This window comes from Neodiprion virginianus, chromosome 5, assembly GCF_021901495.1.
Source record: "Neodiprion virginianus isolate iyNeoVirg1 chromosome 5, iyNeoVirg1.1, whole genome shotgun sequence".
Lineage (NCBI taxonomy): Eukaryota > Metazoa > Arthropoda > Insecta > Hymenoptera > Diprionidae > Neodiprion > Neodiprion virginianus.
In genome coordinates, this window is record NC_060881.1 from 6,556,632 (window position 1) to 6,570,566 (window position 13,935).

Below are 13,935 nucleotides of genomic sequence, written 5' to 3' on the forward strand. Positions count from 1 at the left end.
CACAACGACGAACTCGTCTAACATTTTAATACAACGTATAATCGACGGTCAGATTTCACCTTAAACCGATTTCCGCAATATTTTATATGATTTTTTTTTTTTTTTTTTGCTACTATGTCGAAGCTTTACAGACGTTATAAAACCAGAAACGCGTGAAACTGGAATCATAGACAGGTCGCACTCACCGTTTTCCGACTTCGGTGGGAGTGGTTCGATTTTAACAGCGGTTGCAGTGGCGTGCAAGGACGTGGAGACTTCGGCGACCTGGCACGGAACCGAGGTAATAGGTTCCCTCTTGACGAGGGTTGCCGCTGAGCTGATTGCGCTGCAATTCGTCCCGATATTATCCTGCTGCCCGTTCCAGGACGAGACGATCGGCAGAGTTCTGCTGCATCCGGCGTCGGAATGGACGACTTTCGTCTTGCCTGGAGTAAATCGATGTGAAAATAGATCGTGGTAAAATATGTCGGAAATAGGGGAAAAAGGTAGGTTAATTTCGCTGTTCAATATGAATGAGAAATAAGTAAAATAAACGCAAGGTGCGCGCATTGGGTGAAATGAAAACTCGGATTTTTCGCGAGAGGCGAAATATAAACCTGAAAATATCTACGATATACTTCGTAAGGAAATTTAACGATATTAACTTTTCGAAATATTAAGTCTATAAGAAGTTCGTCATCATCGCTAATTATTCGACGAGGAATTCGGAATCCGGATAAAAGCAAAACCTAAACTGTAACTTTCAGCGACTAAAACCGAGTTGTAAGAAAGTGTTACTTTTCTCATCTTTTTAAACAATTCCTATCTCTCCGCATGAACCCCGTTTCCGTCATCAAATATCTATAGATCATACGTATATCTATCTTAATCGCTTTCCGTTGCTGCGAATCTTTAATATTTAACCGTGCGCTACTCGAAGCATATAACGCGTATATATATATATATATATATATATATATGGATATGGTACGTAGATATCGTACGTATTACAGAGATATAAATATCAAAGCATCGATCAGACAGACTCGGTGTATATTATAAACGAAGTCTTAGGCGCTGGCAGGTTTTCCCTGAAAGTGCGTATATATAACGCCACTAGATCCGATTGCGGAAAATATTCTATCCTTTGTCAGTATCATGCATGTAAGTATCGGGTATAATAGGTACGCAGTTCACAGAAGAATCCCGGATATTGAGTTACCCGATCGGTGCTTCAACATTTCTCCGCACATCGCATTATACCTGCGTATAAGACCTTCGGATCACTGCAGCTTCTCTTGATCTACGTTCCGCGAGTTTCGCACGACGCTTATAAATCCTGCATCAAACTGTAAATCTGTACCTACGTTGTATACGCGTACTATACATACATATATGTGTATACATTGTGTAATAAAATATTCTGCGTCTCCGATTTCATTCGTACGCACGAAGTAAACTTGAGTATAATTTAATATTAGTTTTGGTAAATCAAAAGCATCGATTTTTACCTATTACGTACGTTATACGTGTATACTGAAATTGTGGAGAAAAGTTGTATCGTTAGATGTCGGTGCTTCGTTTAAAATTGATTCAAAATGGTTAGAAAATATCTGCAACCAGATTCGTTCGACGGTCATTCTTCGATCATGTCTCATTTCATTGGAAATACAAATTTCCATGGAAAAGAATTTACCAAAACACTTTTCATCAACTATTAAATATTACAATATTGCAAAGATATTTACGTGGATCAACTCGAGTGACTGTGTAAAAAAAAGAAAACAGCAGTCTTCCGAATAAAATGTTTCGTTGAAGAATAAAATCGACCGAATCTATAACGGTAGATTTTTCAAAATATTCGAATCGATCTTGTCCACAAGCGTAAAGTATTCGTTTCTTACTTCATAATAATTTGATAAATACTTAAAATTAATACAATTATCGTGTAAAAAAAAAGTATCGATCCTTTTAACAATCTTCATAAGATCCGATCATTATCATACGTCATATCTCCTGAAATCATGTCTGAAATTTGATTCTCGTGATCCATAAAAAACACACGGTGAAACGTCTACGCGGTGTAAGATCGTTAATAGAGAAAGAGAGAGAGAGAGAGAGAGAGAGAGAGACTCGGCCCGCAGCCAGACCGGCGTTTGTTCCTGGTTCTTAATTAGTCGCTAATTACTCACCATTAGTGTTCCTGCAGACGCAAGGCTGCCTGCTTTTGTTTTCAAGTTTAATCGGCTGCCCTTGACTGGGTAAAAAGGCCTCTCTCCTCTTGGCGATGCCCTGGTAAGTCGTTCCCTGTATCAGCATCGCGTTACCGCTCGTCGTCGCTCCGTTAACGGGCCCCGACGTCGACGTGCCGAGAGACGTCGGGCAGCTGATCGTGTTCGAGGATATCGGCGACTGGTAATCCTGGAGGAGGACGCCCGTCGTCGGCGAGGCTGCCGAATTCGGTGAGGAAAAACTGTTTATCGTCAAGGCAGGCGCGCTTCCGGTAACGAGCGAAAGCTGCGGCGAAAATCCGGCACTCTGGTGAATTCCGCCTGAAAATAAATTCAATCTCGACTGTTGTTAACCTGCACCGAGAGAAATTCTTATTTACGCTTACCGCTCGGTCCTCGAACATTTTTTATCACGATCGAAAAATATAGTTCTAGGTAGAAAATGAAGTAGTAGGGAAGTAACGTGCTTTCCGTCAAATGCGAAAGTCGACAGCGTCAAAATCTTGAAGATCTCATCGACATAAGTAAAAAGAATGTCCATTTGACAATTCTGACGAACCATCGAAGCTTTTTCCTCCATTATACGTACATATGAACCGATCGACCGCGAAGTTATAAATTTAATTTTACGGGGATAATTAATTCACCGTGATGAAGATGATGAAGCCCGGCGAGGTTTAGAGTGTGCTGAGTGTGCTGAGTGTGCTGGGCGTGATGCAAGCTCCCTACGTTCACCCCGACGCCCTGAAGGCTGAGAGCTTGTTGCGCCGGAGGCGCAAGACTCGCCAGATTCTTGGCCAAAAGCTCCAGCTGCGTCACGGGTCCAGGGCTGTAGGGCGAACCGGGGGGCGGGGTGGGAGCTCCCCATGTGTATCCACCGACGCCGACGCCGACGCCGACGGCCGCTGAAAATACGCTCTCTGAAACTGAGGGGGAAGAAGAGAGAGGAAACGATGAAAAAATTATTAAGCATAGGTAAGGAAGTCGTGGGATTGGTTCGTCGGGGCGGTGTTGAATTTACGAATTTTTCAAGAGTTACGAAAGCAACTTGAAGCGAAGATGTCGAGCTTTGAAGAGACGACAAAGTTTTGAGACGTCGGAAACTCGAAATGAAGGATTCCGAAATAATTCTAATTACGATTGAGCAATGTTCGATAGAGTAAAATTCGGAAAATTAAAATATACTCGCAGAGCGCGGTTTACTCAACGAGCGTGTGTGAAGAATCAGAAAAATCGAAAATCGGAATTTTACCAAGATTCCGAACGTGAAAATGTCGAAAATCCAAAACAACGAAAGATCAAAGTGATGAAATTTCACCGAGTCAAAAATTCACGGGAATGAAAATCTCGTTTCGGACGATTCGAAACTTTGCTGTTTCGTAAAAGCTTGACTTCTTTGCTTCAAGTTTCGGCATCGAAATAATTCGGAATTCAGCGCTTTCGAAACTTGTCAAGTTCGGAACTTCAACCCCGCCCTGCTTCAGTTGCTTATGAAATTCTATCGTTCCTATATAACACACAATGCAAAGTATGTCAACAGTTAAATTTTCATACCGTACAATATCTTTTATTTCCTCATTTTATCTCAACGAGAATAATCTCACCGTATACACATTTCAACATCGACGTACGCGATTATTATGCAACTATAACCGCTGTCTGCGACTTTTTAATCACTTCGTTTTCATATTTGCACCATTACATTGTCGCATAGGTACGTATAAAAAGTTGTAATGATATATAAATGCAGATTTCTATGATTACAAATGCATAATTATGCGTATATGTTTGTACCGTAAAAAATTGCAGCATCTTCAGGGTTCTAACTGCAGCTCAGAATGCGAAACGTATATGAACCGATATGATATAAATTCATTTATCTTTCACTTATGCAAGTGTATTAATTCATCAACTTCTAGCCTGTATTACCGGTTATCCAAGAGTCCATTTGTTTCATTTACACATAATAAACCTCGATAAACTTTATTCTTCGATCATATACCACAAAGTTACCGTGCTGTCCTCGACTGTTTCCACTTTTTATCCCGACCGGGAAATGTGGTTTCATCATTGAGCTAAGAAAATTTATAAATGATTTAATCTTTCAATAGCAAAGTGGATAAAACGGTAATAACACCGGAAGATAGTTTAAATGATGTGCGACATTTATTACGTGTGCGTTAATTATTTGAAGAATATTTAATCGTTATCGTGTCCGATACTGTAAGGAATTTATCCAATCACTGTAAGAGAAAACGAAGTTTCTCCCAGTAAATAAATCCCTGTTAAATCGAATACGATTTAGTACTTCGTTAAATACTTACATACCTGTGTATATTATATAAACGCCCCCGCGGGCGTCCGTCCGAGGCATGAAATTGCAAATAACAAGGAAAGAATTAGTTTCAAAAAAAAATCTTTCAACACGCGTACGTTGATAAAACCTTCTGCAATTAATCGTTGAACAGAATTGAAATATGTAAATATATAAGATAAGAGTGTAAAACTGAAATGCGAGTAAGAATGAATTACACTCTCGAGTAATCCAGACCCTAGACAGCAAGCAGTTCCTCGGTACAAACACGGATTAAAGGAAAGCGCGCCTAATTCAGTCGACGTATAACAAGAGGAAGAAAAAATAACTAAACCTCTGCAGATTGTATATATCGTTTTAGATTCAATTTTAGACAAGTCTTTGATCGTCTCTAAGAGTGGGCGAGTTTGGCAGCCGGTCGGTTGGTACGAATCCATTAGGCCAAAGACTCGATGGTAAAAGAGGGTGGATAATGGTGAAAGGAGGTGGTGGTGGTGGTGGAAGAAAAGTTTAAAGTCCCGAAGAAGAATCATTTTCATTCGCGTGATGCTACGAATAATTGCAATGGAAAATGTGTGAAATGCAACGTGCAACTCCAAGTTGCAACACTTTGCAATTAAACACGCGGTATAGAAATGTTGTAGGAAACGAGTCGAATACCGTAAATTACGTGTGTTAAAAGAAGAAACAAAAAAAACAAGCATAACATATGTTAGAATCTAGCGACATGAACATTCGCAAGGAAAAGAATAAGAGCGAGCGTGAATTGAATGTGAAGAAAGAGAGAAAGAGAGAAAGAGAGAGAGAGAGAGATAGAGAGAGAAAAGAAAAAGTGTTGAACGAACTGTGCTGGAAGTGGTATGTATGTATGTATATATACAAGAGTAATTCCCTGGTTCTTTTCTTTTACTTTCTTCCTTTTTTCCTTTTACTTTTCTTTTTCTTAATCTTTTACTGCGGATATTTCGCCGGTTTCGGGCACCGGAACTCCGGGAATCCCGAGTAATCCGAATGCGAAGGGGGCGTTTAGGATTACGCCTTGGACAATAATGCCCGAGTCCTTAAGGAATCCCATCCTACTACTTGTCGCATTGTCCATGGCATGCAGAAGCTATATACCCGTGCTAAACTTCTATTTACGCATACCTATACATAACGTACGTATATTTTATGTACGTATGTAATACAGTTGGGAGTATTTCGGAACGCTGCGGCCCTCCATTCACGTCTATAATTGAATAATTGCTCTATTGTGTGTATATTCTATATACATATGCATATATGCAGGTAACGCAATGCGGGGATTGTAATGAAATAACGAATAGACGATTGAACGAATTAAATTTTTCATTAATACTTTATATTATTCTTCTTTTACCTTCTCTATAAATATTATCACCGTTTTACTATATACTTACAATATTTACTGTTTTACTCGTATTTTTACTTGTGTCATCAACTTTCGTGATATAGATAGAAAATTATTGATTTCGGTCGGAATAAATTTCTTTTACCACTTTAACCTAAGAATCGTGACTTTTTGGTTTTTTTTTTTTTTTTTTTTTGATCTCATGATAAAAAATAGGGCATTATACTCGTTACAAAATGTACTATTTCTAATTTCCACGAATCCTTACGTTTTCCAGCCTCTCAAATCCGAAAAATGTGTTTTTAAACAAACGTCGAGCTCGGAAATGGCCGGATGAAAAAATGTGAAACTTGCAGGAACTAAGAAAAAAAAAAAAAAAGAAAGTCTGATTTTTCTTTCAAAACTTTTTCACCCCGCTACAAATTCCTATCGGTTTCAGTTTTTTGTTTTCCACTCAAAACCCTGTTTGTTCCGCCTTGCTTTATACAACATTTTCGTTTTCATTTTTTACTACGAACTCGCTTTGCTGAATTAATTGTAGGCAAAGGCCTGCGGAGGAGTGGTTAAAAAATGTTTATAATAAAATAAGAATGGCAGGCGAGATTAAACAATTACCCTTGTGCGTTGTCGCGTGATAAGCTCTGGCAGGCGGTGGTCCAGGTGTTGCCGGTGTTGCGGCAACGTAACCCCCGGGATTACTACCGGGAAACAACGAGTACAATCCATATCGATTCACGCCTGTAACGATAAACCATATAAATCGTTAATTTTTCAATAATTTGTCAAACAAATTTTAGTGCTTGCGATGAGAGAGAAATTATTTATAATTAATAAAAATCCGCAAAACAGTTCGGGCATAATACATGAGATGCTGTTGCTAAAACATTATGATTTATAAGTGTAACAATAATCAAATAAGACTTGAATTATTGACGTTTAATTACGTACGAAAATTTCTTTACGATAGTTTCTTTTTTTCTTCTTCTTCTTCTTTGAAACAAGTATCCAAAATAATTTTATTATACCAATTAAACTTGACGTTATAAAGTTTGTTGAGAAACTCGTAACGATTTTCAAGTGATTAAGTACGCACGTTAAATTGACGTTAAATGGCGACGTGTCGACTTCTGGTTCTGATTAAATTCAAGTTTTTATTGTTTTTTTTTTTCTTAATTAACGGACACAGGGACAAAAAAACATATTTCTCAAAACTTTCTAAAATGAGAGCCACAACGTTACTTGGGCTGTATTATCAAAAACAGTTTTACCCGACTCGTCTTCTCTATCTTGCGCAAGGGGAAGTGGTGGTCACGGGTAAACGTATCTGACGATGTAAATTGCGGTAATTTTTTCCATTACTCATTTCGTCATGTTTCACTTTCTTCGCTTTCCCGCAATAGCGGTATCAGATTCTTATCCCCGTGTTAAACGAGTCAGCTGGCCGCAAGAAGGATGATAAAAGAATTAAAAAAAAAGTTAACAAAATATAGATTATTTTCGCAATGCGATCGTAACTTATTATCGTTAGCTCGTTCACAGATCGCAAATGCGTTGGGAGAAGGATCGAAACAACATAACGAGCAGGGTCTTATTGTTATTACGGATTTCCTTTGATACGAACAAAACCGCAACGCGTGTCTTTACATGATATTAAAACACGCGTAATAATATCATTCTTCAGAGTGTCAAAAACGTCGTTGTTATTATAATAACGTTTTCCAATTACTTCAATTTACACAAACATATCATATCCACAATTATTCGCAAACTGAACTTACCAATCTCAAAGTTGTTCGAAAATTATTGCAAGACGAGATCATTTTTCATTCGATGTTGACAACCTAGTCACGACAACGTTAATTATATTTAACTTCGAACAGCTGCTCGTTGGAAATTTTCTTCTTTTAATAACTATTAGTTACACACAGTAGACGCAACGATTAATTATTCATTAACGTTTTAATCATTGTTTTACATTAAACACCTGCAAACATTTCCCAGGGTTTTCGGAAAATTGTGAAAATAAACAAAAATAATAAAAAAAAAAAAATAAAATAAATCCCCGACTGTTCCCGCACGTTTTAAATTTTACCCTTTTCTGCTCGTATAATTAACAATATATTTATTCCTAGGAGACGTTTGACACGTGAAGAAGTGAGTTTAAGATTGAGAATCTTTTGACGTCTCGTGCAGAGTCGTCGTAAGTATATAAAATATCGAACAGTTCGGCGCTTGTTATTACATATCAATGCGTGCAGATTCTCTGCTCGTTCATGAACTGTATAATATTATCAGTAGATATATATATATATATGCATATAGATGTATGATATATCAGCTCGCTGTATTCTTATATTGGATATTCTACACCTAGACTTTTCCGTAAAATTTCACGTCGCCCTTTTCCGTATACGCGCATAATAAGCGACACCGTGTCACTTAATTAGTTAATTAAATCCAGGTATGGTTAAAAAAAAAAAAAAAAAACATTTCTTTTCAAAATCGCCGAAATTTTCCACGGTTTTCTTATCCAGTTACAAAACAAAAAATCCCCGACTATTCCTGACAGCGCATGAATTTATGTAATTTTTTTTCTTGATAGAGAAGAAACAAGCTGCTCCGTGACTGACGTTCGTTCGATTCGAATAAATTTGGTGAACATGCAACGTACTTGCTTAATAAAACAAACTACTTTTGTTGGGGTCTCGTTTATAATTCAAAGTAAAGTAAAGCTCGAAAACTGACATTGCGTCGCGGTTAACAAAATGTGTCAGGCGTGCCTCGTTTATTCCCAATTCCAACAATATTCGAACATTGTGTTAATATAGGATAAAAGGGAATTAGGGAATCGATAATTACCTTGGGTGTGGGCAGGCGCTGGGGTGGCTGGAAGCGGCGGCGTGCCCTGGGACTGTCCGTTGGGTGGAACCGACGACTGCGTCGGGGTCAAAGGCCAAAGCGCGGCCGCGGGGCCGACGGACTGTTGTTGTCCGCGATTTCCCAGGCCTCCTGCACCGACACCTGCACCGCCGACGGGCCGTCCTGCGGGCCCCTGGGCCACGGGAGGGGCCAACATCGGACCACCCCCTCCCGAGGCTGAAACCAAACGAAACGGAACGGAGGATTATTGCAAATGGCCGACGAGGCGAGGGACGCGAGAGGCGAGAGTCGGATTTTCCTACCTATTGTACAAAAATATTTGTGTAAGAGCCGATCGAACGTTCGCTGCGAGAGAAGCCGACGTTCCCGATACATCGCGACGACTTTACGTTGTACGATACGTGCGAACGTTGGTATCGATGATAATAAATAATCCACGTTTTATGTAAATGGTTTAAGTTTGTCACCAGATATAGGTGCGATGGTGGTGAAATTTCTTGTTTTTCGTTAAAAAGACATTCGTTTTGCTTCGAGGTACGTGTTTCGGTAGTTTTCCATGTAATTCTTTTGGTTGTGCGTGTAATGATAGATATGTACGGAAAAAGAGATGAGAAAATAAAATGTCTATTTCGTCTTACAAATACAAGGATTTTTATTTCACATTGTTATAATAATTTACATTTCATTTAGTTATGAATAATGTCGGCTTTTGTAGCACTTCTCCTTTACGTTCTTTTCGTAATCATCCCGATAATTGGAGCGTGTTTCCTTTTTTTTTTTTTTTTTTGTTCTACCAGACGGATGAATAAGGAAGAAAGATTCACCGAGTGTTGGTCAAATATATTTTATACTACGTAACGACGTTTCGGCAATAATTGTAACAAAATGCTGCGAGGCTGAAGTTCGGTAGCGTTATTGTAACGAATAACGTTTCGGAAGAAGCGTTATTTCACAATTACAGGAATTTCTGAAATTCAGTAGAGATGAGTTCATATTTTGAACATTCGACTACTTCAAAGTCACTAGAAACTTGTAAAACAGTGATTTCTCTCCCCCCGATGTGTCTTTTCCGATTCCGGCTTCACGTTCATCGTAACAAAAATCGGAAAATTGATGAAAGAATTAAAAAAAAATAAAAAACACACACAAAAACAAGAGATTCGGCTACAGAATTAACTTACCCTTGTACATAAATTTCTTTACAAATTTTCCAAACTTTTCTTATAATAATGACAAATTATACGTACAAACACAATTCCAAACTCCGTAATAATCATTTCCCAATGTTGGACATTGTAACATTTATCATAACACGGTGAGAAAATACGATTTGCATGCAGCTTTGTACAATATTGTCCGATTACAAGTTACTAGATCCGTACGTTTGAAATTTCAGAAAAGAACGCTTGTTCACATAGTGAAAACACTCTTCTGTACAAAACAATTTCAACGCGCGGTATAACAACATCGTTCATATATTTTCATGCATACGAACTGTATAAATACATATTCGGAATTTCAAGCACTGAAACTTATCGTAGAAACCGCGTGAAATAACAACAGACGGTATTAAAATTTCATTATTCATCATCGTTGGAGAAAATATATATATATATATATATATATATTATATATATATTTTTAATTCTAAAAATTACAATGTGCGCAAAGGCGTAAAGTGTTCCCATATAATATAAGTTACCGGTACACCTATATACAGGAATTTACGTAAATTGAATGATAGATTAGCCTGCCGGATCCGACTGCATTTCATCGTACGTTACATGCAAGGATATGCAACATCACGTGTGACATTCGGTAATAGAATAAAATGATGGAGAACGGGAAGAGACGTAACGAGACTTGCGGAGCGAGTGCAACGGTCAGGAGAGAGGAAAGGAGAGAAGAGGTGAAGGGAAGAAAAAGAGAAAAAGAGAGAGAGAGCGAGTGAGGGTGAGGGGTAAAGGGGGGTAAAGGGGGAAAAGGGAGAGCGTAGGTAGAAACCGAGGAGGGACAGCAACAGGTCGACCGGCGTGATAATGCTGCGCATACTTATTGTCAGATAGGTGCAACAGCGTGTGCAATGCTGCACGCCTATATATATACATGTGTGTGTGCGTGTGTGTGCGTGTGCGGAACCGCACCGCAATTCGTACGCGGGCGTCTCGCGACGCAGGGATTTACGTCGGCGAAACTTGTATTATTATTGTTATTATTATTATTATTATTATTATAATATCTACCTAGGATGTCTATAGTTGTATACATATATAATACATGTGTTGGGTTGTTTGTGGAAAGAAATAATTTGCGATTTTTCGCCGCCGATTGTTGGACCGCCTGACGAGTTTGTTTAGGTTGAATGAAAGTGTCCGGAAAAAGATGAGCTTTCTACGTTACGCGGAATATCGCGATCAGATGATTTTAAACTTTTGTACATATTTTTTTTTTTTCTCTCTTAATTTATGAAGAATCGTGATTGAAATTTTTTTTTTTTTTTTGTCAATTACGCTTACATCAATCGTAATATCGATTTGCGTCGCTGAGGAGACACGCATTTGTAACGCGAAGCATCTAATCATTGTTTTTGAAGTACATCGCTGACGATATTTTCTCATTATTAATTCAATCTCGTAACGTAGTTGTTATTTGTTACGAACTTTTAATTTAAGAGAATAAGATTCCCGGATGATATATCGTTGCGTTGTCGGTCGTGATCTTTGGATTGAATGTAAATGTCAGAGAAGGAAATAATTGTTCAAGTGCCACAATGTGTTTCTTCGCAAATTCAAAGAAATTGTGGAAAAAAAAAACAGTGAAAAATCAAATGACCGCGATCTTCCGCGTAACGCGGAACGCTCGTCATTTTACAGAATATTTCCTACGACCTGAACAAACTTTTCAGAGAGTGCCACGGTGGAAAATCAAAAACAGAGGGGGGTTTTTTTAATTGGTAATTTTTCGAATTATGACTTGTCCCTCTCCCCACATCCGGATTAGTTTCAAATGAATGAATAAAAATCGCGTGCAGAGCACATATCTAATACGGTTTCTGATACAGTTTTATTGATTGCAGGAAAAAAATAAAAACAAAAAAAAATAAAAAAACTGTTACGGTGATAAATCAGTGATCATTGATTCTAATATTGAATGAAAATATCAGCATCGTCTGTAGAGAATTCTATGCCAGCTGTAGCCGATTATAACACAACTTATTTGCGAGTTTGATATCAATGGACAATTGGCATAAAACGCTTCATTGACGATGCGGATATTTTTTTTTTTTTTTTTGTTGTATCAAATATTGGCATTAATGCCGATCGAATTCTTACGCTCGTAGATTTTTTTCAAATAATAACTCCCCCCCAAAAAAAAAGCACCTCTGGTACAAAAACCTTCCGACAATTACATTGAAAATGTGTTCTCATCCTGACGAAAAAAAAAGATTGAAATCAGATACTAGCGTACATATCCGTTAATTGACAATGAGAGCCGGATCGAAACTTGATCCTTAGCTTCTACATTTCTCTGGAATCACACTGCTGACAAACTGGGATCGAACTGACCCTAAGCTTATCCAACAACAAACGATAGTTAAATGTGAATAATAAACAAAATAACTTGTACATTGATAAAAATCCTGAACAAAATATCGAGCGTTGATATATAAAGACACATTGTGCTTTTGAGAAGATTTAGATTTATTTGTTTTTAAACAATTTGGGAAGCACCTCGGTCGAAAACTACAAAGTTACACTCTATGCATGTGCGTATATATCTATGCATATGACCCATATGTATCCGGGGATACGGGATAAGCTACATTGTAGGATCTGAGAGCCAATAAAAGACACGCGAGACTTGTTCGCGATCTATTTTAGCTGGAATGTGTGGCTATTCTAAGCGAGAAAAAGAGAGAGAGAGATATCGATATGCATACATAATACGGGTCTCTTGTGACTACTTGAGATAAAAATCAGGTTTTGCAGAGATTCAAATTCGAATTCCTCCGAGTCACATTTATTATTCAACAGTTATATTATCCGGTGCTAATTCGAATCGTATACACGTATATACGTACCTCGCGCAACGTTGCGATAAATATTTTAAGGTTTTCGGATTTAAGACGCGGAGTTTCCTTCGTCCTTCTCTCTTCCTTCTCTCGCATGCGTAAATATTCGGAGAAAATTTGTCTTATACGGATACAGCCGGCGTTACGGCAGCTACTAATCGCAAGCGTTTCGCACTGCAAGCCCTCTCGACGCGAGTTTGAATCCGTACGTTGGCGTACGATGATAATACATACGTGTAAATACGTACCCGATATACGTGCGTGTACACGCATACACACAAGGGCGTATATCTCTGCCCGGCGTGAGGGACCGACGCGTTTTTTTAAGATAAACCCACTGCCGTGCCCTTGTGCGGGATGACGTCCGTGTGCACGCGCGTGCATACACGTGTGCAGCGTGTAAACGCGTGGGTACGCGGCACGTAAGTGTATTCCCTGTATGCGTGCACGTATATTGGGACCACCCCAAGCGGCGACGAAATAGAAGAATAATAAAAAGTGAGGAAAAGGAAGACGGGAGGCGAAGGGGGGAAAAGGAGGAAGAGGAGGTGAAAAAAAACGAGGCATGAAAGATGTGAGGAGGGAGAGTGAGAGAGAGGATAGGGGAATGCGTTACGCATACATACGTGTGTACGTGAAAGGTACACACACGTGCGTTTCGACGCGAAATATTGCACGGTTCCTCTATATATGCACAATATTGTACATAATGCAGAGATTCGCGTGAATCGGATTGGCAAAATGCACTGAGAGAAATTTTTATTTACGTTTACCGCTCCGGTCCTTGAGTATTTTTCATTTTTTACCACAATCGAAAAACATACTTTTAGGTAGAAAATGAAAATTAGTTTATTATATATTTATATATTAGCTATTCTTTCTCATTACGATCACTCTTGCTAGATTTTCTCGTAACCGTTGCGAAAATTTAACGCTCGTGCAACGATAAATTGACGCTAAAGCCTTGTTTAACTAATAAAGTATAGTAAACCTCGGAAACTGATTTTGCGTTTCAATTAGCAAAAAAGGATCGATGATAGCGCAAACAGTTTTTTTAACGACACCTGTTTTACTCAATTTTTCTAGTTAC

At 38.5% G+C, this 13,935-nt stretch overlaps 1 protein-coding gene across 1 annotated transcript in view; it reads right to left on the reverse strand.

Moving 5' to 3' along the window:
• LOC124304582 (uncharacterized) overlaps nt 1-9,512 on the reverse strand; it is a 35,313-nt gene extending 25,801 nt beyond the window's left edge. Inside the window, exons 1-6 of the mRNA XM_046762991.1 lie at nt 9,076-9,512; nt 8,753-8,989; nt 6,509-6,631; nt 2,858-3,136; nt 2,172-2,531; nt 186-425 (exon numbers count right to left, since the gene is read on the reverse strand). Of these exons, the coding sequence (XP_046618947.1) occupies nt 186-425; nt 2,172-2,531; nt 2,858-3,136; nt 6,509-6,631; nt 8,753-8,989; nt 9,076-9,148 (1,312 nt within the window). The 5' untranslated portion in view covers nt 9,149-9,512. The remainder of the gene's footprint in view (nt 1-185; nt 426-2,171; nt 2,532-2,857; nt 3,137-6,508; nt 6,632-8,752; nt 8,990-9,075) is intronic.
• Nucleotides 9,513-13,935: the final 4,423 nt, after the last annotated feature.